This window comes from Chelonia mydas, chromosome 6, assembly GCF_015237465.2.
Source record: "Chelonia mydas isolate rCheMyd1 chromosome 6, rCheMyd1.pri.v2, whole genome shotgun sequence".
Lineage (NCBI taxonomy): Eukaryota > Metazoa > Chordata > Testudines > Cheloniidae > Chelonia > Chelonia mydas.
Window position 1 is genome coordinate 43,881,439 of NC_051246.2, and position 25,497 is coordinate 43,906,935.

A 25,497-nucleotide genomic window follows, 5' to 3' on the forward strand; every position below is an offset into this window, starting at 1 on the left:
TGTTTTAAATGTCACCTCCCACCGTACAAAGACTTAGTTTTTTTAGGTTAACTCAAGCTCTCTTATCAGAAATAAATTGATAATGTGGAAACTGGACAGTACAAGGAGTTCTTAAATTAGTTGAGGTAAAGCTAGAAGGTACATTAAAACCAAATGAGGCCCTAAATTACACACAGTCTCCAGAAGTCATGTTCTTGGTAGTATCTCATATTAATGCATGTACAGGAACATCTATTCTGGCCTAATCCTTTTGCAACTCTGTAATCACCATATTGGGTAAAACAGCTGGATATTGATAAATATGTTAGGCCTATGTCTGTGACTTCTTTCCTTATAAAAGCAACAGCAGTTAGCTATATAAATTGAATTCCTCATGGGAGCTGAGTTGGGACTCATTTTAACTATAAACCAAAGGAATTTAGCTGTATAATATTGAACAATCCTCAGTTGATTGGTTCAACAAAAAATACTCCTTACGATTCAGTGAACCACCTCATGTGCATTTAAGGTAGGCACAAAAGAGGATGATAAATATAGGAAATGTTGCAAAGCCCCTGGTTCATTGATGCATATGGTCTGGGTCTGCCCTAAGGTGACATGCAGTTGGGGAGATGTGCGTGACAGAACATATTTTATTTAAATTTCGATGTTCCTTTAACGTCTGAAATTTTCATACAGTACTAGGACTTACATAGCTAAAATTAGACCATAGAAATCTTTCAAAATCCTGTTTCCCTTGGACTTTTTTCTGTATGCAAATAGTTTATCTTGTAAAAGTGGAAACCTTGTCCATCTCCAAAGATGGAAGACTCATGTAATAACTTATTTAAAATGGTAGCTCTTGAAAGACTCATGCGCATACGATGGCAGGAACACACAAAACTTCAGGACATAGGAGCATTTTTGTCTAATCATTTTGACTAATCGTTACTTTTCTTTATTCAGCACTGAAAATTTGTAGTTTACAAATATGCATGGCTCTTAGTAGGTCATTACATTTTCCACACATCTGTCATGTTTTCTTTTTTCCTCTAATCACCCTTCTTCTGTGGCGAAGTGTCCATAATGGATCCTTTTCCTCTCCCTTTTAATGTCATCTTCTCTTCCAGACCTTTCTCTTCACATCAAGAATGAAATCCTGGCACCAAGGAAGTCAATAGTAAAACTCCCATTAGCTTCAGTGGGGCCAGGATTTCACCCCCAGGTTATTATTTGAAAATGCTACTTAAAGTTTCTCTGATTTGTTTGTATTTCCTTCCCATGGTTTCATGCACTAAAACTTCCTAAAGTTTATAATCCTGCAGTCTGAAATGAGTAAGTAGCACATAGCTATTGTGCCCCAGGAGCAGGACAGGATTTGGGAAGCCACAATCTAGTTTCTGCTTCCTCCTTGCTCTAGGGTAGAAATACTCTGCATCAGCCCCTTTGCTGGCACAGTTTACTTCTCCTTCTGTGTCAGCTCCTGTGCACATACCAGCTTATTGAAAGGTATAGCCAAGGCTCTGCCAGCCCATTCCGTGCCCATCTGCGTGGGAGAAGTAACAGCCCAGTGGTGTCTGCTCTCCTCCACTCCTCACAGACTCAGGAAATGACTAGGTAGACTGCTGAAAATTCACTGTATGCAGTCTTACAATTGCCTTGTATATCTCTATAAGTCATGTTTGGCCCTGATCCTATAATTGGATGCAGGAGGGCAGACCCTTGTACGTACATGAATGCCCATCGACCTCACTGGGATCCTACGCAAGCAGAAAGGGCAAGCCTCATCTATTCAATTATAAATTTACATAAGAACATAAGAACGGCCATATTGGGTCAGACCAAAGGTCTATCAAACCCAGTATCCTGTCCTCTGACAGTGGCCAATGGCAAGGAGTTCCAGAGGTTGACAGTGCGTTGCGTGAAAAAATACTTTCTTGTGTTTGTTTTAAACCTGCTACCTATTAATTTCATTTGGTGGCCCCTTGTTCTTGTACTATGAGAAGGAATAAATAACACTTCCTTATTTACTTTCTCTATACCACTCATGATTTTATAGACCTCTGTCATATCCCCCTTTAGTCGCCTCTTTTCCAAGATGAAAAGTCCCAGTCTTATTAATCTCTCCTCATACGGAAGCTGTTCTATACCCCTAATCATTTTTGTTGCCCTTTTCTGAACCTTTTCCAGTTCCAATATATCTTTTTTGAGTTGGGGCGACCACATCCGCACACAGTATTCAAGGTGTGGGCATACCATGGATTTATATAGAGGCAATATGATATTTTCTGTCTTATTACCTGTCCCTTTCTTGATTCCCAACATTCTGTTTGCTTTTTTGACTGCTGCTGCACATTGAGTGGATGTTTTCAGAGAACTATCCACAGTGACTCCAAGATCTCTTTTGTGAGTGGTAACAGCTAATTTAGACCCCGTCATTGTATATGTATAGTTAGGATTATGTTTTCCAATGTGCATGACTTTGCATTTATCAACATTAAATTTCATCTGCCATTTTGTTGCCCCATCACCCAGTTTTGTGAGATCCTTTTGTAGCTCTTTGCAGTCTGCCTGGGACTTAACTATCTTGAGTAGTTTTGTATCATCTGCAAATTTTGCCACCTCACTTTATCCCTTTTTCCAGATCGTTTACGAATAAGTTAAATAGGACTTAGCCCAGTACAGATTCCTGGGGGACACCACTATTTCCCTCTTTCCATTCTGAAAATTGACCACTTATTCCTACCCTTTGTTTCCTATCTTTTAACCAGTTACCAATCCATGAGAGAATCTTCCCTTTTATCCCAGGACTGCTTATTTTGCCTTTGGTAAGGGACCATGTGAGAGGTGTTCTGAAAAACTGAATACACTGTATCCACTGGATCTCCTTTGTCCACATGCCTGTTAACCCCCTCAAAGAATTCTAGTAGATTGGTGAGGCATGATTTCCCTTTACAAAAACCATGTTCACTATTTCCCAACAAATTATGTTCATGTATGTATCTGACAATTTTGTTCTTTATGATAGTTTCAACCAAATTGCCCGGTACTGAAGTGAGGCTTACTGGCCTCTAGTTGCCAGGGTCACCTCTGGAGCCCTTTTTAAAAACTGGCATCACATTAGCTACCCTCCAGTCGTTTGGTACAGAAGCTGATTTAAATGATAGGTTTGATATCTCATTGTGTGTACCAAGTTCTGCAATTTTCCAGCAGTCTTGGAATATGTCTACACTGCAAACATGGAGTATGATTGCAGGTCAAGTAGACATATCTGAGCGAGCTTTAATCTAGCTAGCTCAGGTTCTCGAGCAGTGAAGTCATGACATACAGGCTTCGGCAAAGGTTATACAAGCCCTCACGGAACCCTGGGTAATTCCTCGGGTGACTAGACCATGCCAAAGCATGTGCTGCTGCAGCTTTAGCTTGGGGGTCTCTACTCAAGCTGCAGTCTCACGCCATTATTACAGTGCAGTCATATCCTGTGTTAAATTTTCTTAACACGTTTCGCAATACATTTTATACTACAGAATTCCTTTTATCATGCAAGTCAACATTTAAATGAGTCTTTTCACTGTAGCTGAATATTTTATCATCCACCATAGAGTTCAGCTACCTCTTTTTCCATTTATTTGAATTATGTCGCCACTCTAAAGAAAATGTTAATAAAATTCTTTGTTTCCAGGGAAAAAGTGTAGTTTACAATGTCAAGACATAGTGAGCTAATCAGAAGATACTGCAGGAAATATTGTAATGAAGAACTAATAAATCTAGCCTTTTTCTCACAAAGATTCATGCCGTGAAATTGACAGCATAATCTATAAATGAAATAATAATACAAAATTGGTGTTAGGCAATAGTGGAACACGATTTCCATGTAGATTCCTGGATTGAAAAAAAACCGTTATTCTTTCAGATAGAAGATTATGAATCTATAAATTTTGTAAGAGCATCAGTAAAAGAACATATAAGCATCTTAAAGTTTAAGGTACTGTAGAAGTTAAAAAGTTATTTATAATTGTATAACCGATGTTTATTTTTCCTTTCAGTAATCTATACATGATGTCTTATTTTCTATAGTTATTCACTTCTTGCCTGCTCATTTTTGATTCCTCACCATTTGTACTATTTGCTTTTTTTTCTAATCTGTAACCAACCAATTTAATATACTGTGTGTATTGGCCCCAATCCTAAATTCCTTACTTAAGCAAAAGTCCTAGGACTATCTCTGGAGATTGAACCAGTAGCTTCCTCTGGAGTTAAATAAATTTCTGTGGACATACTAATTCTATCTCTGCCTGCTGAAAGGCATGCACTGAATGACAAAATATTTATAGCCTCATCCCTTATTAGAAATGATCCTGAGGAACCAACCAATTTCTTAATTCTAATCACCCAAGACAAACAGAATTTACTGCTCCTTCACAAAAATGCTACCTAGAAGTTTCTCTTACAAGCCTATGGTTTTCTTTGAGACGTTGAAAGCACATGACAATAAAAGGAAACACAAAGTTTGTCTAAATCACACATACTTTTTAATTATAGGAGAATAGGTATACGTTACAGAGTTCATTTCCAGACACTAAAAATTTACATTCAAACTACACATGTGAAAATCAGTTAGATGTTATTTAAGGATGGAAAATAATGTGAAACAATTAATCAGATTTTCTATTCTGCTCCAGCTGGAGGGAGGCCTGGAGGGTGTCTGTGTGTGTTAAACATGTATTAAGGAAGTTTTAACAGGTTTACAAATCTTTGCCATGTAAGAGAGACAAAAAAATAATTTCCCCACATGAAGAGTACCTAAGTGATACAGGCCACTACAGAGACTCTATACCGCCCTTTTCCCTAGCTCCTGGTGTAGGAAAGGGGGTGAGTCCAGTGTACCCATCTGCTTCAGCTGTATTTTGAGTTCTGGAACAGTCTCTGGACACAATCAGAAGTGGCTTAAAGGTGCCTTTTCTCCTGCTCTCCCCGGCAGACCTGCAACAAGCACGGCTTCCCCAAACCAGAGAATCTAGGTCAATGTGCTTTGTCTTTTGGGGTTTTTTTAAGCAAATCAGTCCTAGATTCTCCGTCTTATGCCTCTCTATTCCATGCAGAACACAGGGTCTTCACCACTGCATCCCATCTCTGCTGGTTGCCTCCTGCAGTCTTAGCTACTTCCCATATCATTTTGATAACTTTCCATTCTGCTTCTGTTGTTTGCATCCATATTATCCTTGCTTGGTGGGTTACAGTGCAATGGCTGTCTTGTTATGTTATTCGGGTCTTTCCTCCATGTACATGCTAGCCTTCTCCATTTTGGTTCTGTAATTTCCTGTCCTATCAGTTTCTGTTTTGTCCTCCTTCAGAGTTCTTCATTTGTGGTTTGTTTGTTTTTCTGACTATCTGATACTGGGGATTTGTCTAAAGCAGCTGTTTATGGAAACTTGGAATTTAGATAATCCAGTCAATAAGAAGCAGTCCTAGACTGATGGAATTATCAATATTACATAAGATTATTATAGAGTAGCTTTAAAGTTATTTGATACTCATTTGAATACCATATATTCCTTAGGGACTTAATTATAATTCCATATTAATTGATACATATTTATTTTAAATTGTATCATTTTGAAACAAAAATATTTTCAATACTATAAATCTTCCATCTCTTTCCTTACTATTGTTGCTTCCCAACATCCTTTTTTTCTAACACATCTCTTGAGGGCCGTGATTCTGAAAGGGGCTGATTATCTAGGGCTAGATTATGAAAGGTATTTATGTGCCTGATGATGCAGATAGGCACCTTTCAGAAGTGATAGCTTACTTGACTCCTATCTTTATCTTTCGGTGCCTAAATACCTTTAAAAATCTGGCCTTTATCTCCAACGGATTTTAGTGGGAGCTGAGATACGGACAACTTCAAGGTGCTTGGTACTTTGCAGAATTGGATCCTTAGTTTGGAAAAAGTAACAATTCCTTTATAATACTTAAGGGCACTTTTCAGACCTAGTTTAGAAACACATTAAGGATGCTGGACCCAGACCCTTAGATAGTATAGATCCACTGAAGTCGTCAGAGCTTGGCTCATGTACATCAGCTGAAGACTTGGTCTGTTAAATCTAAGCTCATATTGCTATTTTTGTGTGTCTGCTACCCTTTGTGGGGATTTCAATTGACAGGTTCAGTGCGAAGTAGCTCAGAGCACTCCCTGATAACGTGTGGACTGTGGGTCGTATAGCATTTCACCTTACATTAGTATTAAGGAGAACAGGAGAAACAGGAGGTGGTATGAATAATAAGAGGACTTTTATATACGTTAATAATAAAAATAAAGCTTACAGTTTTTTTGTTCTGACTTCACAGGAGCACCTTTAAATGTTAAAGGTATAAAGTATATGATTTAGAGGTATGAATAAAACCTGCATATTCTGTATAAGTATATCCAATATAGGAGCTTTGCAACGTATCATGAACATTTACAAACCCAGGCTCAAAAACCTACACATGCACCCTTCATCATGATGATTTCAGCTAACAGGAGGGGCGGAAATATCTTGATAATTGCACCAAAAAAGATTACTTTCCTTCACTGAGTTGAATTTTGCAAGGCTACAGTACATAGTGGATCAAATCCTCAACTGGTGTAAATCAGCACAGCTCCACTGAAGTCAGTGCAGCTACACTGATTTACATCAACCGAAGACTTGACCCTATATTTTTAATAGAAGAAATAGTTGGTTTCCCTATTTCCATACACTTTTTCTTGAAGCAATCTGCTCACTTACCATAGACCCACCCAAATCATGTACTAGTGTCACTTCCTTGTTGAGTTTTCCTGGAGAATGAGGAGTAAAATGTGTAGGCTTTCTGCAGCACAATGAGAGTGTGCATTTTTTTCAACTTATGCGTACGTAAGCCTTCTTTTGTGAAGAGGACTCATAGGGTCAGATAATGTTTAAAGGGACAGGCTTTATGTCTCTCAGGCCTGCATGTTTCCACATGGATGCTTCCACACACACACAGATTGAATTATGAACAGACCTATTAATGCTGGGATCACAAAAGGTCAAGTTTTGTCTTCTTTTACCTCTATTCAGAATTGCTTTTGAAAAGGGGGAAAAAAGGATTTGCAGAAAAAAAGATTCATGATGAAGAATTTTACAGGTCTTTCTCTCCCCCACCCCCAACCCCTCTTTTTAGCAACATCTGGGAATTGAAAAAAATTCTTACTATGTAAAATAGTTCAGGGGTATTGTATTACTAGATTTTAATATAACTCTCCTAGGTCACATGTAGGGTTACCTGTTGGGATAGCCTGTTACCTAACAACAAAAGGAACTTCTGTAAAAATTTCCTGGTACTAAAATGTATATAAAGTTTATCTGAAGAAACATCCTAAAATTTCCCACAAAAGAATTATGGGTATTTATTTTTCTGATAACAGCGGATGGCCAAATCCTGAAATATTTCCACCATCAAAACTCCCAATTGAGTCATCAAGTTAAATTAACAGCTTGAGCATTTTCAGACTATTATTTTAATAAGTTATTTTAAAAAATTGTATGTAAAAGTGGATTTCTATATATGGCATATGAAGAGAATCTACTTCATAGGTGACTCTGAAATGTCAGGCTCTATACACATTAAAGGGTTTTGATGATATCAGGGTAACCGTGAAAATATAGCATTGGAACACATTTATTAGAAAGCGTTCTAATAGTCCTCACCCTAAGTAACATTTACATTATATAATCCAATACCATTTCAGTAGGAAAGTCAACTAAATAATTTGGCTGAGTTAGATCTACTATCAGACTTCCACATCCTGCAATGAGCTGTGCAGAATCTTAAAATGCATCTTTAAGATTTAAAACCACCTAAAAACGTTATCTTCTGTTTTTTTAAAAAACTTACAAAAAACTGCCTAAGAAACAGAAAACAAAGAATAGGGGGGGGGGGGGAAATGGTCAGTTTTCAACATGACAAAAGGTTAACAAGAACAGTGCCTTCAGACTCTGTATTATGTTTGATGTTATTTACTTTATTTATTAATCATCTGGAAAAGATGCAAACAGTAAAGTGAGAAAATTTTCAGATGAAACAAAATCATTTACGTTAGTTAAGAGTGGAGAGTACAGTAACTTCAGAGAGACCTAACAAAGCTAGGTAAATTGTTACATGATGACAGATGAAATCCATTGTTGTCAAATGTAATATAATGCACATTGGAGGGAACAATTTGCACTATTCATCCACATTGCTGGGTTCTAAAAATGACTGCACCACAACTAAAGGTGGGGAAAAATTTGACTGGGTTTACCCAAAGAAGGCAGCTCTGCTTTGTGGTTGGTTGGGGGGGGGGGGGGGGGAGGAGAGAGAGGAAGGTCAGAAACTGCTGCAAAAGGTGCTTTGCAGCAATGACTCCCCCCCCCCCCCCCAGCCCACTTTCCCCCAGGAATGTGCATAAAGGTACGAAACCTTGGTGGGGCAAGTCTCTATGTCCCAGCAGCAAGGAAGCCAGCAACAGGCTGGGCAGAACAGGAACAGGCTAAGGCTCTAAGGCTTGCTGCAGGACCACGTGGAAGCAGCATGGCCCCAAGAAAGCATGGCTCCACAAAAGCAGCAAACAGTATTGGAAATAGCATGATTCCAGAGACACGGAGAAGGCATTACAATGCTTCAAAGGGCACAAGGTCACCTAAAAACAGGATGTTTTCTTCCACCTAACACAAGGGATGGCGGTAATGCTGATCCTGAGGGTGAGTGTAATCTAAACCACACAGAAATTGGGGAAATGGGTGGCAGAGGTGGTATTCAGCCTTCCAGCCTGGCAAAGGGTGGCAGTTGCAGGGGCCACAGCTAGGTGCAGGGACCGTGCTCAACCAGTCACTCAGGGAATTCACCTAAGGGGAACAGGAGTCAGCCGATTGGGGTATTAAATACTCTGGGCCCAGAAGTGGAAGGTTCAGAATCCTGGGCAGACCCACCTTGGGGTGGTACCTTCAATGGGGGGCAATGACGGTATTACACAGCTGCTGCAAGCTAATTTGCATTTACAACAGCAGCTTCAGGCAGCTAGATGTGAGGGGTCTGCACAGGGTGACAGGGTAGGCCCAGCATGGGCTCAGGTTTCAGCAGCAGGACAGGGAAGGGCACATGGCAAATCATCGGCCATCAGGGCATGTAACCGCAGGGGACAGAGTAGACACTTCCGGGGGGCCTATGGGGGAGCAGGGCTCTGCAGAACTCCCTAATGCTGTCCTCAGTACAGTTATGCCGGGGTAGCTTACCTGAAAGGAGTACAGTACAATGTTGCACTGGGCAGTGGTGCGGTCAGTGAAACTAAACCAAATAGTGCATTATTTGCATAATTTTGTTCGCAGGGCAGGCTGGGTCAAATGACTGTTTTCACCTGTTGGGCACATTTCAGGGCCTGGCTAAATAGTTGGGTTAAACAAACAAAAACCCTTCCACTACATTAACCTGCCTGGGCTTTGAGCTGAACTTTGTTTGCAGGGTTGTTGTCCCGGGGCGGGCGTTTTTGTGCCCGGCTGGCAGCAGCAACACCTGGCATAGCCAGACCACACAATTACGTACGAGTCACTACACAGATGTTTTAAGACTGGTGGGTGTGGAAAAGTTTTCTAACTCGATTTAGTGGGGTATCATTGTGTGGGTACAAATGGTTATTAATTTGGGGCTAATATAAAGGTGTGCCTCTGGTTCAGTAACACGGCAGTGGTACAAGTTATCAATCACCAAACTTCCAAATCGCACAGGATTGGAAAGTTGGTAAGGGCATTTGTTCTCCAATGCTTAACCTTCAACATCTGTTTTTTCTTCCAAGCACATGCCAGGCATGGATAATGGCATAGAAGACGCCTTGTCTCATTTCCAGTTTGCCAAATTATGTAGGCCACGGGTTCTCTCGAACCTCGGAATGTCCTGTGGTTGGCAGAATACACATTATTGGCTCCAGCTTACAAATTGTTTATTTTGTTTTGTTTTAAGGAGTCCTGTCAATTCAAGGATCCAAAAAATGGGTCACTTATGCGGTCCTCCGTTAAGGGTGGCTGTTCCAAGTCAAGAATAATGCAGCTGCTGGTGCCCCTTGACGATCACACATCGGACAGTGGGTTCTTTCTCTCCAGTAGGGCTGCTAGCCAAGAGGCCATTTGCAGATGTCTGGGAACCTGGCAGGGTTGGGGGAGGAGGCAGCCAAGCAAATGGCTGTTGCCTCCTTATGGCGAATGTTCAGTGCAGGTACTCCAAAGGGAGGGCAGCCAGTGACCAGATAAATGGTCTGGTAAAGGACTTAAAAGGAGGTCCTGGATAAAGGAACAGCACGGGGGTTCTGGGGACTCCTGTGACTGGCACGGCAGGGAACCAACCCCCTCTGTTCTCATAGCCCTCCTAAACCTTCTCACAAGGCTGGTGGATGGTAAGGTCCAAGCCATGGGTTGGCTGGGGGACCTGGATGGAAACAAAGGGGGGCTGGTGAAAGCCCTGGAAAACTGAGTTGTATAAGCATGGATTAAACAAAGGGGGGCTGGTGAAAGACCCAGAGAATTAATTTAAATAAGCATGGATTTGCCTGCACTGTACATTTTATCTGCCGGGTAGTCGCAAACATCTATATAATAAAGTTGCAGCCTGATTAAAACCCATAACAAGTCTCCTGTCCTTCTTACGGTATACCCAGACAATGGCTGTTGCCACTCAGGGAAAAGATCTGGGGATCACTATGGACAGTTGATGAAAAACCTTTTTGTTGTGCATTGACAGCCAAAAACGCAAACAAACTCTTAGGATATATAAAGATGGGATAGAAAATAATACTAAAAATATTGTAATGCCATTCCAATCTCCCTCACCTGGAGCATTGTAATTTATTCTGTTCACCTGTATGATAAAAGTTATAACAGAAATACAAGGGATTTAGAGATGGATGACAAAAAAAGATTAGGAGCCTTTCTCTTTGAAGAAAGATTGAAAAGATTGGGACTGTGTAGTTTAGATAGGAGAAGAATAAGATGGACCATGATAAAAGTACAAAAATGATGAATAGTGTAGAGAAGGTAGATCAGAAACTTCTATCTACTTTTTCCTAATACTACAAGAATAAAGGACATTTGATAAAATTGAAAAGCAACAAATATAAAACCAATCAAAACACGTGCTTTTTTTTAAACTGCACTTAATTAACTTATTCATTAGTACAATATATCAATGAGACCAATAGGTTAGGCTATGTCTATACTACCACTTATGTCCACAAAACGTATGTCACCCAGGAGTGTGAATATTCCACCCCCTAAGTGACATAAATTATGTCGGCATAAGTGGTAGAGTGCACAGTACTATGTCATTGGGAGAAATTCTCCTGCTGACATAGCTACCACCACTCATTGGGGGTGGGTTAATTATGTCAGCGGGAGAGCTCTCTTCATCAGCATAGACCGGCTACACGAGAGATCTTACAGCCGCACAGCTGCATCAGTACAGCTGTTCTGCTGTAAACTCTCCAGTGTAGACATAACCTCAGTAGGATTTAAAAAGAGAATTAGATATAAATACCAACAATGAGAACATCCACAGTTGTATCATGTTTGATTAAAAAGTATGCTTCATGTCATAAGCCACTAACTGATGAGGGTTAAGAAGAAACTTCTGCTGTATGCAGGTTATTCTGTACTTGCTCTTTATGGAGAGTTTCCCTCTTTCATCTGACACAGCTAGTACTGGCTATTGTCAGAGACAAAATACTGGATTGGATGAATCAGTTATCTAGTCCCATGTAGCAATATCCATATTCTTTTTAAATATGCAGGAATTTAGAAGGCTTATGCCATAGTACTGTGTATCTTGCAAAGTAATAATAGAGGGATATTCTCTGTGTGATTTTAATCAAAACTTTTTCTTGTTAATATCTTCAAATCTCTTAAATATAGCACAGAAAAATTCTGACAAAGCCTACAAATACATTTCAGGGATCTAATCTAGTAGCATCACAGCCACAGAAACTTTGTTCTCATTTTAAAACGTATAAATGAGTTTCTGTATAGCCTTATATAACTCAGTTGCCTGTGTCGTGTTCTTGATCTGTCTATACAAAAATTGAATAAAATAGAACAATAAGAAAAGTGTCTGTCTATGCACTACAAAGCTATCATTCTTTTACTTACCATGCTCACTCCACCCTACTCATCTCTTAAGGGTTGACAAAACTAATGATATTCATGATCTGATTTTCATTGTTAGGTGCACAATTGCATATGAAAAATGCAATTATTAAGTATGGTTAGATGCATAACTGTATGTTCTACCATGTGCAAAAATACCTCATATGGGCATGTAGTGATAATAATTACACCCCCAAATGAGTATGAATCGTGTATATGCTCTTTTAAAAAATAGCTCCATATTTTGGACCGAAATGTTAAGGATTAATTATGAAACGATCTGTATAAAGAGATAAGCCTTGTAGCATGCCATGAATACCCTGAAATCTGGGGTTTCTGGAACCAAAGGGATGGATAATTCTAAAGCTCTCATAGTGTAAATATTCTCCTTTCAGTTCAAATCTGGGAACTGTCTGCAATAGCATCCCTGGTGATTTCAACTCTCAGGATGTTGGAAAGGGGATGTGCTAGATTTAAATTTGTGATGCTGGTGGTTACATATTTTATATTGGCAGCTGTTGCTAATAGTTCCCAGGATATGAATTCTAAACTCTAGTTGTAGCACCAATATTGTGTCTCCCAAATATCATTTTTATCCCTAAATGGGTAAGCCATCTTTGAAATTTTTTCAAACCTCATGGCTAAGTAGAGCATCTCTTTTACTGATTTGTGGAGTCATGAGGAATGTAGTCACTGTTCTCATTAAAATAAAAATATGAGCACCTCCTATCAAAGACATGTAAACATCTTAGAAACGTTGCTATGGAATCTGGAAAAAACATGTAAATAAATTTATCCAAGCAGATGTAATTCCAGTAGAACCATACTTCTGGAATTATAAATTTATTTATATCCATTATGCATCACTGGTGATGTTATGCACTATAACCAATCGCTTTGTGAATGGAAAAGATTTTTAAAAAGTGGAGATTTGAATGATTGATACATTTTCATTCATTAAAGATGATCACGGATCTGTAACTGCTTATGAACTTTGTGGCCATCCATAACCAGAAAAAAAAAATGTTTGTTTCACCTATCACCTCTGTTGTGTATATTTCCTGTGTGGTCTTTCTCTGTCAGACACAAACGGTAGGTATACAGAGAGATCAAATACATTCTATACTTCCATTCAAAGTTTGCACCGAAAAGCTGTCTTTTCCCTCAGGTTTGTAATGAAAATTCTTGTAGGTGTGACATCAACAATAGCCTCTTGCTAACAGCTCTTGTAATTTAACCCTTCAGGTGAACAAGCTGATTGAGGAATTGCAAGCAGCCATCAAGAGCTACAAAGGTCACCTCTCAAAACTTGCCCCACAATTACAGGCTGAGCAGGAGAGGTGTGCCTCTTATGTCTACCAACACATTAAAAGGCTTCCAGCAAACATGGTTCTCCCACAAGGCCTGCAGCTAAAGGTGGGTGTAGTTTAATAGCTTTCACAATTTTCCATCCTGATACAAAGAAAAAACCCACTTTGTCTTTAAGACACTGATATCAAATATACCTACTTTGAATTGGGAATTATAGTTGTTCTTGAGTACTTGTATTATTCAAAATGAGGATTCCGTTTCTTCATTACTTATAATACTGTTCTTCCAGGGCACCGTTCTCTAATAATCAATAACTGAAATTAAAATAAACAACAAAGGAAAGTTTGTAAATTTAGAATTTAGTTGCCAATTATATTCCACTAACCAGCTGTGAAGGGCAGGGATCAAAGTATTCATGCATTTAAATTAACTTTTTTAAAAAAATAGGCTCCATAAAGTTTGAGGGCTCTTTTATGTTTCCTAGTGATGCCAGTATGGCTGTTACAGATTCCAGCAGTTGCATGAAGATGTCTGGTGTCATGACAATGCATAAACAAATGTGGAAGAGCAGACTTGACAGAGGCTAAATATAATTGCTTCAAACCATAGTTAAAACTAGTTTCTCCAAAGAAAACCATCCCAATAAAGTCTTACTCTTGGGTCAGTGCTCCCAGCAAATGGCTAGATGGGAACTTCCACAGCTCATGACCTTTGTTGCTCAGCATCATCTCCACTGGGATGCACAGACTGCACCCATGAGCCTTACTTCAAAGCCCTGTGAAATGAATGGGAGTCTTTCTATTGAATTCTATTGAATTTTTGGATTGGGCCTATGGTCAGCAAAGGACCTATGGTTTGGCATCATTTTTGGTGCTCAAACATGATACATAGCCTACATATATAAATATAACAATTACCCTTAAAAATGCCCCATTTGTCCTCCTAAATGGATATGTGTCCTGATTCCCATTTCATTTACATCAGGTGTAGTCCAGTTAAAACTCCTTTATAAAGTGATTCCTGATCTACTTTGGTCCAAGGGAAAAATGAAGCAGAACCAGGGTTACCTCAGAATTTACAGTATTACTTCTCTGTAAGTACTGTAGGCTAGGCCCTGTGTGCTCCCTTGAAAGCTGAACCTAAATTTTGGACCCAGGATTCTGCAGCACTCTAGTTGAAAATCCTGAATGTTCTGAGGCAGCTTCACATAAATTAGGCCCTGTCTACACACACTGGTTGTACCAATTTAACTAAATCAGTTTAGAACAATTTCAACTGATGTAGATAAATCAGTGCAACTCCCTTGTGCAAACGCTTATTTCAGTTTGAGTGCTTTAGATCAATTTAGCTTAAGTAATTTCCGTAACACTTTATATAACATAGGGAATGTTTTTTCCCTTCATCTGATGAGAGGTCACTTGTATGATTCTAACTCTGGTGATATCATCCATGCTTCTTCTCCTTTCAAATTGGCTTACAAAGCCCTATTCATTGAAAAAAACACATCTACACAAAAAATAACACTGGAAGATATAGTGCTATCCTTATAAAAGTGTGGCAGTGTTAGGAGTCCCGTGAGGGCTTGCATCTTAAAATAAGTGAAGTCCTGTGGACACTGACTGTGGTCACTGCAACCACTTTAGACACATAAAATTTGTTTATTTTTTAAATTCCTGTTTCATCACTGGTAATGTGAAGCAAAGGATCATGAGCGTGTACTCTTGATTCTGCTCGGACTGGTTGGACTGCAGTTTCAAGGCACTGGATCCCTATGTGCAAATATCATTTTTAAAACTAGAAGAATGGTTTCAAAACTTAAGAAAGGGCTGTGAAGATTTACTCTTCAGATGGACATAGTCCATGTGTCATGGATATATGAGTCCTTATGGTTACAAATGGTAAAAGATTCTGGTTTTCTAGAAAACAAATTATGTTGAGGCTTTTATAAGCAAAAATTAACCTTTTAAAATTCCTAAGGAGTCTGATGGGACTTGCTTTTGGACTTGCTGCACTAAACAGCAAATTAATTTTGGTGGTTAATTTTGAAATTGTAATTAATTGCCAATGTGTATGCAGGACTTTGCAAGTGTCACATCAAAACTCATTTGTAAAATAATTCCTTTGAAGTAGCAGCACTGTGCAAGTCTATACAGAAAACATGAAAAATGGAACTGCAATTCAATAAATTCTCCAACAGCTTTGTAGGACTAGAAGTACTCTGCGCACACACTGCAAACAAGCACATTGCCAATATGTCAGAGATGCAACATACTTTAGCCACAAGATCTTTGTTTATTTGATTATTGTGTCAGTTTTCCATTCATGGTTCAGTCACCTCAAGGTGTACTTTTTGACTTCCACAAAATTCAATATAGGTATTGATATGGTGTATGAGTGTAGTGAGCACAAAAGAAACTCAGGATAAAACGTGTGGCCTAGTCTAAGTGGGTAGCCCACCAGGAAACACCCATCTGATGATTCTCTTACCCATCTTAATGTTTCCCCAGGGGATGGGAGTATGAAATCATTAATACTGGACATCTTACTTTTTTTCTCCATTTCTGTATATTTCAATAGTTGTGGCATCGTTCATCTGCTTAGTGAAATTGTTAATAAAAGGATGTTTGATAATTAGTGAGTGTATTACTTGTGGTCACTCTCCCTTTTATGCTCCTAGAGTCTCCAAACCTAATGATATTTCTAATGGTGGTTCTCCTTTGCAAATCCTGATACTGTAGTCCTTTGGAGGCTTGAACCTGTGGCATAGTCACTGCCCTGAGATAACATTTGGTGATACTAACCCATCAAGATTATAAAGGCCACATCACAAATAGGCCTGGTTTTGAGAAGTACCTGAATATATTTTTCTAATGTGAAGTACACCCATAAGTCGTTTGCATTCAGGAAAATATGACTTTTCCTTTGCTTCTTGCTTTTTAATGTACTGCAGGAGTATTACTGAGTTGATAACCTGTATAAGAGCCCTACATCTAGTTTGGAATATTAGATCCCATGCAATGCCTTTTGTAACGAGGCAGGTTTTTTCTCTGTATTCTTTGACAGGTCCGTAGATGTCCTGCAAATTTATTGCTAGGAAGTCAACAAGAAAAGTAGATGATCCAAAAATATAACTAGTATTCTGATATAAATGGGCTGATCTACACTGAGGTTTTTTGCACTGGCGTAAACACTGATGTAACTGTACTGTTGCAAATCCCTAGTTTAGATGTTTCAGTCTCAGGGAGATTGACCTTCTACACAGCAGTTAATTTGCTCTTTACCACTTTGATATTTCTGAAAATTTTCCTCTTGCCTGTCCTCACATATAGTACTTTTCATATTAAACTCCCAAAGTAAACACTTTGCTTTATGCTTGTATTACACATGATTATTTCACAAAACTATAATTTTCCTACCTAAATTTTAACCAGTGCCCTGAAACAACTTAATTGCTGGACTAATAGGAGACTAAGGAGTCAATTAATAAAAGTTTCATGCATCATAGGCAGGTTTTCTACAGAGTCTACTCAGGAAAGTAATGCATCTTCACATTTGTGAATAAGACACTATACACATTCAACCTAAGCAGATATTCGTACTCTGTTACTGTTTATAAAAGGTTGTTCCTCTATATCCATGCACGTTTTCTGTACCAAAGGGTACAAATCTGTGAGGGCTCTAGCTTTTTTAGTACATTTCTTTACCTCTTTATAGTTGGCCATTTCTTCATTACAGACTTATGGATACATAGAATAAATGGTATTGAATCAGCAAAAATGTGTTCATCATTAAATAACAAAAAGAACCTAAGCTGAGAAAAATATCCAAACTTCAGTATGTTTAACTTGTCTTGGGACTGTTTAGCCTCATGCTCTAGGTAGTTACTGAATGGCATACAGCATTTACATTTTTATAAATTCTTTAAAACAAACTAATTTAGCAAGATGCAATGATAACACGTGGGACATTTTCAAAATATTTGTTTGCTGGCTCTCGTCAGTGTATTGTGCTTATATTATTTGGGCTAAACATGGAGTAAATATTCTTGCAATCATGTTATTAACAATACATCAGCTATGCCTTTATGCTGAGAAATATGTCAGCAGGAATATTTTTTGTGATTTTCATCTCAGAGCTGCAAATTGAGAGTAGCTGCCAGGGACTTTGTTAATTTCAGCACCCATAACTTCATTTCCCCCCCAATTCCTTCTTAAACTATTATAACCTACAGCATGCTCAGGGATATTACTTGACACCAGGTTTCTATTGATCATTGAAAATTAAACTTTATTATTGTTTATTGTTTAATTACTGTACTCTGGATTTATTTCATTATAGTATGTCAGAGCAGGTAGCGATCTACGAGATTATATTTTGCACTATGTACTCTAGTAGTATGAATTATATTCCACAAAAAAATCAGGCAGCACATAAACCGCTTTTAGAGATGAACTTTTGCCATTGACTTCAATGGGAACAGGAATTGGGCCCAAGGAACATTTTCTTCTAGCAGCATGTGTACCGTATCGTACAATAAAAGCTGTATTTTTACAGACATTTTAACTCTAAAATATCTATTGCAATAAACACTTATGAATTGTAACTACCAATTTTTAATGCCTATATTTCCTGCCCGTATTTTTTATGTCTGATTTTAAGGGCTTGATCACATACTTCAGTAGGAGTTCTCATAAAAGGATTGCTCATGTGAGTAAAGGTTTCCAGGGTCAGACCTTTAATTTATAAAATGGGAGAAAATGCGGTTACCTTTGATGAGAAGTGTTTTGTTTTATTCTTCTTAACACAACTCTCTTGCCTTTGATGTATAATTACTACTGTTTCACTATAAAATGGGTGCATTCCTGTTGCTAACAATAGATTAGTCTGAGGGTAAAAAAATCTGTTTGATTTTTGGTAACCAGTAAATACTTGTCTATCTATTTCCCAAATGATGACAGGTCTTGCTATACATCTTAAATTGTCATTGAATCAAGCATTGTATGTGTGCAGCCTGAGTTTTAATTAAATCATATATGACCAGATCATATCCTTTTAAGTAAAGGAGCACATTAGAAAAATAGGCTGATGAAAACTACAGTACACAATGCATTCTTAAAATATTTTTAACAAGCATAGTTTACGTCTGCTTGTGCTCCTAGGCTAGATTGTTTTAAAGTGCCATTGTTTATTTCTATGGAATGTCAAGTTTGTATGTCATGTGTCTATAGGGAGTTGTTGCTTTGTAACTGTTGCTTAGCAGAATGCAGACTTTTAATTCTGAATTGTGTAAATGGCATATTCCTTGGATTTGTCTGGCATTTAAGGGGTTGATTTCCCCTTCCTCCCCACCGCATTTTAATGATGACAGGTAAAATTTTCAAAAGTGATTTAAGAGTCTACCCCTCATTGAAGGTCAATGAGAATCAGATACCTTGAGTACCATAGGATCATATCTTGGCTGGGTCAATTTAACCCTTCACCCTTATATAAATAAGTATGATGCCGTTTGCTTTATGATGTTATTTTGGGTGGATCTTCAAAACCAGTACACTGCCTGCTCTGCATGGACAATAAAATTCTAGAGCATTTTTCATAATGGGAGTATTTTATCCCAAAATAAGTGATCTCTGTCAAAAAATTCCCCTCCCTAGCCTTTTCTACAGCATGTTTTGCATTGGTTGTCTGCCTGTGAGATGTCTTTTCTTCAGAAGTGGCTGAATTTCAGTGTTGGAGTTGTGTGCTTATGTGAATGTATGATGTGAAGTATTTGATTTTGATTAGATAGCTTCTCATTAAGGTTTAGATCCTGTGCATTGATTTCAGTGGGACTGGTGCTGCTCAAAATGTGTAGGTGAGGTGCTACTCAAAGTGTATAGTGGTGGCAGAATGATGCTCTATATAATTTATTTTACTTCTTCCTTAGACTACTTAGATAAGAACAAATAAATATATGTGTACATCATAGCATATCTGAGATGTTGATCAGTGAGTTCTCCATTTTTGTGCTTCTTGCCTTTTGAATCTATTGCAAGTTTCTCTTTGCCAGCTGTTCACCATCCTGGAATTTTGCTTTTGCTCTAGCTCTTACAGAGAGAAACTTCTGGGGTGATCTGCACAGCTGTTTTGAGCAACATTGTATATGGTATGGAAATCTACTGTTCTACCACTGTTAGATTTTTAACCACACTTAAGGCATTAAAACCTGAATGATGATCTTGGAGTGTCAGTGGCTTTATGTGGCAGTTTCCTAGTATCTGAAGCTTCCATATTGGTTTGTTTGACCACTAGATGAAATGGCTTCATTTGTGCTTGTTATGGGTTTATTTTATAACAGATTCTAAAATTTCAAACTTAATCTGAATCTCAGAGTAGTTGACTAGCTTTTTATAGCTTTCAAGCTTTCTTTGTGATTTATATATAGGCCCGAGTTCAGTAAAATATCCCTATGCAGGAGAGCACTTAAGCATGTGCTTTACTTTAAACATGTGCTGAAGTTCCATTAGAATCAATGGACTAAAGCACATGCTTAATCTTAAACATATGCTTAAATTCTGTTTAGAAAAGCGATATATTTAAGCATGTGCTGTAATACTTTTCTGAATTGATGTCCTAGAGAGGAATAACTGTCTGTTGAAATGCCTGCTTTCTTTTGCACATTGGATACCAAACAGTGTTGAAAGTAGCTAACACAAACATTACCTGAATAAATTACATAAAAAGTGACCGGCTAGAAATGGACTAAGTTTTATCTAATTGACATTCATTCCCAGTGCTGTCAGATGAAAGGGAAAATACAGAGATATGGAAAGAAGATGGAGAGCTGTGAGAAGGCAGAAACGGGATCCTCCTATTAGCTCAAAATAAAAACTATTAAGCGAGTGTTCATCATGTGGATTGATGTAGTAGTGAAATATAGTCAGATCTGGCTCAAGAATTGGTTGTTTTAAATTTCTTAAATAGCCTTAAGCAGCCAGGAGTTTTTTAAAGGAGGTCTTGGTTTTTCTTATACAAAGGGATAGTAAACCACAAGTTCAGCCCTTTCATTTTCATTCCCTCCATCTTTGAGTTATTATATCTCTCTACGCTTCTCTGCACCTGAGTGGAAAATTGTTTTGGCTCTAATATAGAAATAGGTATTGCTCAGTGCGTTAGTGTAACACCTACTGTGAAATTTAACAGAACTTTTAACAGTTTGTTTAGTGGTGGTGGAGGGAACTAATATGAGCCTCGTATGTTGTCCAATAGCATCACTGATTTCTCTCAGGTTGGCAGCTGGCACTAACATCACGCTGTTCTTTAGGAATGCTTTATTCCACGGTGTCTAGTATCTCCAGATACTCTAACAATGTCAGACAAAGCAACATCAATAGCATATTCCTCCTATTCCTCAACTTAGCAAAAGCCAGTGATAATGGACTAGAATATATAATGAAGTGGATATGGCCATTAACTTTGTATTTTTTTATTATTTCACTTTTATAGTTGCTTTCATCATTAACTCCATTTTATTTTACTACTTTGTGTGTGACTGAGAACTTTGTTCCAACCTAGGAGACAGTATAGTAATATTAGATTGGTTTGGAGGTATGTGACTTTAGTGAAGTATAAAATACATATATGAGAGGAACTGTAGTGACAGGGTGGTAACTATAATTTGTAATGTGATGTAAAATAAAATCGCTCCCACTGTTCTCACAGAGTACAGACATTTGAAATGCTCTATTTACTTTTTGGCACCCATGTAAAGAGAGAGAGAAAGAGACAGCATTGAAACTATAAAAGGCTATCAGTATCATAGAAAAAAGTAATCAGCATAAAATCAACCAAAAAATCAAATTTCTTTTTATCTTTTGAGTTTGTCATTCTTTTTTTCCTTTCTGTTCAGTCCTAGACAGGCCTCTAGCTGCATGGAACCTATAGCAACACATTTTCTGAAACACAATAATCCTCACCAAATAAACCTTAATCCCCTGTAATTAGATTTCAAAATAATATCCCTGTAAACTAGAGTTATAATATTATTCCAATACAACAGTTTCCACTATTTTCTACCCTTCTTTCTGGGTGTATCAGAGTTAGAGGCAAAGTTAAATGACTGCTGTGTTGTCATAGACATTCCAGGAACACAGAAGGGATCTTTTGACAAAAGGAAATACCTTATATTATGCATACAGTTTCCTTCTTCTCCTGTTTTTTTTCTTGCTCCAAGAATGGAATGTCCTTTTGTGTATCTCCAGCAGTCAGAAGTGGTATGGCATTCTACTTGAGTGGATCCATCCTGTAGGAATTGTCTGGTTTTTATCTTGTCGAACATAAAACACAATGGCATTTGTTCAGGGACAGGTGTGCATTCCGCTGTATACTGTAAAGCTGTATTATATATTTAGCTGCATTTACCTTAGATAGTGAACAAACTTCAACACAGTGAAACAGAATTGTCTGCAACTTACTTATCATTCTCTCATTTTTCATTCTTAAAATTTATTTGCAAAATAATTTCTGCAAGTAATTGATGATCTGTAGATTGTGCACAGAACTGTAAGTTTTGACTGGACATGCAGGTAATACAGTATACCATACCCTAATTGGATAAGTGTAAGCAATGGTAAATCACATTTCTGTTACATAAACTCTGGAATACGATTTCAACATTTTCTAATATTCATTTAAAATGTGCTCTCTTTGTAAACATTTCTGTCAATAAACTCATTTGCTCAGATATTCATAGAAAATAAGCACAAAGGGGGTGTGAACACAAAAAGCATTTGAATATTTGCAGAATGTTTTTTGCAGCATTCACTTAGCTGTAATTCTAACACAGCCAAATTATGTACTGTCAGATTGTTAGACATGCATTTTACCTATGTCTGAATCACATATAAAGTCTTTTCCATACTCAGTTCTTTGCCCAATGTAAATATGCCTAAAATTCTATACATACCACTTGAAAACATGGGAAGACAGGGCTTATCTCTCCAGTGCTACCAGAAACCATCCAAATTGACCCCATTTACAGGAGGACCCTCTCTTCGGAGACAAGCTGAAATGCTTTGGATTTCAATGTTCATAAAATACTTGTGTTACTTCTACACAATTTGTGTAGAAAAAGCTCTGAACTTCATACTGTCTGTGTTTTGCATCAATTTTTATACTAAAGCACCAGCCTGGAAATTCTTCCTATAACATATATTTGCTGTGGAGTTTAATATTTGAAAGAGGGTAAAATTTTCAAAATTACTTTTGTTATTTAGGAGCCTCAATCCAATTAATTTTCAATTGGACTAAAGCTCCTATCATTTACACACTTTTGAAAATTTTACTCAAAGTTATTAACCAGCCTTCCAATGTATAAGCAAGAAACACCTATAATTTTTCTCAAACTCACTGGCCCAAATGTTAATACAATACATAGACGTGAACTAAATTTTCAAGTGATCATATCACCTTTTTCAGTCTTTGGTGACAGCCATTGATGTTGTCCCAGTCCCACCTGGCCTTTAATTAAAATGAAGAAGAAACTTCAAAGAAATGTTGAAAGTTCTCAGTAATGTAACTCAGAGTGTTAGGGACAGAATCAGTGGCTTGTTCAATACCTTGTTCAATTAACTTGAATTTAATTACTTATTTTTCAGGTGTATGAAAATGGCAAAGACACAGGGGAGATCCTAGTTTATATCACCAAAAAAGAGATGGAGAATAACTGTAAGAATCAACCCAGTGTTATGATGGAGAGGGTAAGTTTAGATCCACTTTTTATCTTAAAGTATTAAGCAATGAAAATATTAAGAATGAAAAGATTTCAATTTTTGTTCAGAAAAGTTGGACTCTTGTAGTTTTGATTGGTGAGTATTGAGAATGCCATAGAGCCTAAGTATCTTCTCCCTATATCTCAGACTCTGAGGTTTAGCAGTATACCCCAGACTATTATGTAGCATAGATTTATGCTTTCCCCATGCTTATTTGTAGGCATTTGCCTACATTAATGATATACTACTGACTGAATTCAGCATTCTGAGATATAGTGATGGCATTTACACAAGGGAAGGGCTCTCCGAAGAAGACTGACAACATCCATGCATCTGATGACCTTTACAGGGAAACATGGGTTAGTTACTGATGCCTGCTTATCCTGGCGTTTCTAGCCTGTAGATCATTAATAGTCCAAACATGCTGGGTAGATCTACTTTTATCAGCAGCCTGATCTTGAGTAGGAACCAGTGGATTTATCCCCTGCAGTGTTACCTTTGATTATTCCTTGTAAAAACAAAGTGGTTTCTAGCAGAACGAGTATGTTCAAAATCTCTGTCCTACCCTGAAAGGCCATTTAACACCCTGTTGTGTTGTGTGTTCAAGTTCAGAACTTTTGCTTTTAGCTCCATTCCATTTGGTTCCTTTGTGGAATAGTTTGTTCCCTCTTGCAGTTGCTTGCACACAGAGTGTCTATGACCTGCACTATTATGATCAATAATTTTACAACCCCACCAAGTCTCACTAGGATTTCTAAATGCAATACAACCTGGTCATTTTTTCGTCTGGCTACCTTATACATTTATGATTCTTCCCAGCTACAAATGATCACTAAATCTTGTGCTTGTCTATTCTCAGTCAGTTGTTTTTTGGTACATACTGTAACTGTCAACATGTGTGATCCCTTATAAAACAAAGTAATAGCAGTATGTTAATAATGTAGAAAGAGTAGAACTTGTAGCATTTACACAAGCTGCACATCTAAATTCCTGGTGGTTGTTTGTCATCTCTACCCTGCTAAAAAAAGGGTAACTGTTTATGATCATGCATAATGTCACCTATACATTAATTTATCCCTCTCATAGGGTATGAGAGGATTTAACAGCTCTTAGATGGTGTATGCTCACATTGTTCCATTGAAGTAAATGGAGCTTTGTTTGGAGCGAAGTATTTGTCCTGTTTGTCCTGTTGTTTGTACAACACTTTGACAATATTAAGCACTCTATGAGTTCCAAGTGATGGTGTTATTACCATGAGCTGACCTTGAGACTAGAGTAACAATAGGTTTAGGAGGTTTCAGAGTAGCAGCCGTGTTAGTCTGTAATCGCAAAAAGAAAAGGAGTACTTGTGGCACCTTAGAGACTAACAAATGTATTTGAGCATAAGCTTTCGTGAGCTACAGCTCACTTCATCGGATGCATAGGTATTTTCAATTGTGTTATTTATAAGGGAATGTAGTTCTTGTGAAAGACATTCGCTTGGTAGTTTTGGAGGTGATAATCTAATTGTTCACAGAGAATCATCTAATTTAATAACTGACTGGAGGGTTACCATGTTTGGGGTCGGGAAGGAATTTTCCTCCAGGGCAGATTGGAAGGCCCTGGAGGTTTTTCACCTTCCTCTGTAGCATGGGGCACGGGTCACTTGCTGGAGGATTCTCTGCTCCTTGAGGTCTTTAAACTACAATTTGAGGACTTCAATAGCACAGATATAGGTGTGAGGTTTTTTGTAGGAGTGGTGGGTGAAATTCTGTGGCCTGCGTGGTGCAGGAGGTCAGACTAGATGATCATAATGGTCCCTCCTGACCTAAATATCTATGAATCTATGAATCTATGTTCACTATTGCTACAAAAGCAGCCATTAGTAGGCTTCTTGGTGCCCTCCAGGTTTCTCCTACATATACATGGGAATTGAGACATAGCCCCAGTCTGCTGCTTCTGCTCCCTTTAGATCAGGCTCTCAGAATCAACAATCAACAGCTCTAATCCACAGACTGCCACTTGGGAAGCACTCCACCTGTTAGGCCTGGTAGTATCCAGTGCAGCTATAGTCCAGTGGGTCTTTCTGCATACCAGATCATTACAAGTCCTGATCCTCTTCAAGTGGGATCATAACGGGACTTTAATCACCAATCTTTGCACATCATCCCAGTACAGAGGTCCCTGAGGTGGTGGCAAAAACTAATTTAAGGAAAACCTTTGTTAGATGCAGCTGTGATAAAGATCTTCATTTCTCAGGAATAAGGGAACCTCATATGTTTGTCAAACTTCTGCCAACGCAAATAATCTCC

The 25,497-nt window shown here is 38.1% G+C and overlaps 1 protein-coding gene across 1 annotated transcript in view; it reads left to right on the forward strand.

The window, feature by feature from the left end:
* Positions 1-25,497, forward strand: part of DCDC1 (doublecortin domain containing 1) — a 369,285-nt gene that overhangs the window by 140,080 nt on the left and 203,708 nt on the right. The window contains exons 9-10 of the mRNA XM_043549349.1: positions 13,395-13,565; positions 23,093-23,194. Of these exons, the coding sequence (XP_043405284.1) occupies positions 13,395-13,565; positions 23,093-23,194 (273 nt within the window). The remainder of the gene's footprint in view (positions 1-13,394; positions 13,566-23,092; positions 23,195-25,497) is intronic.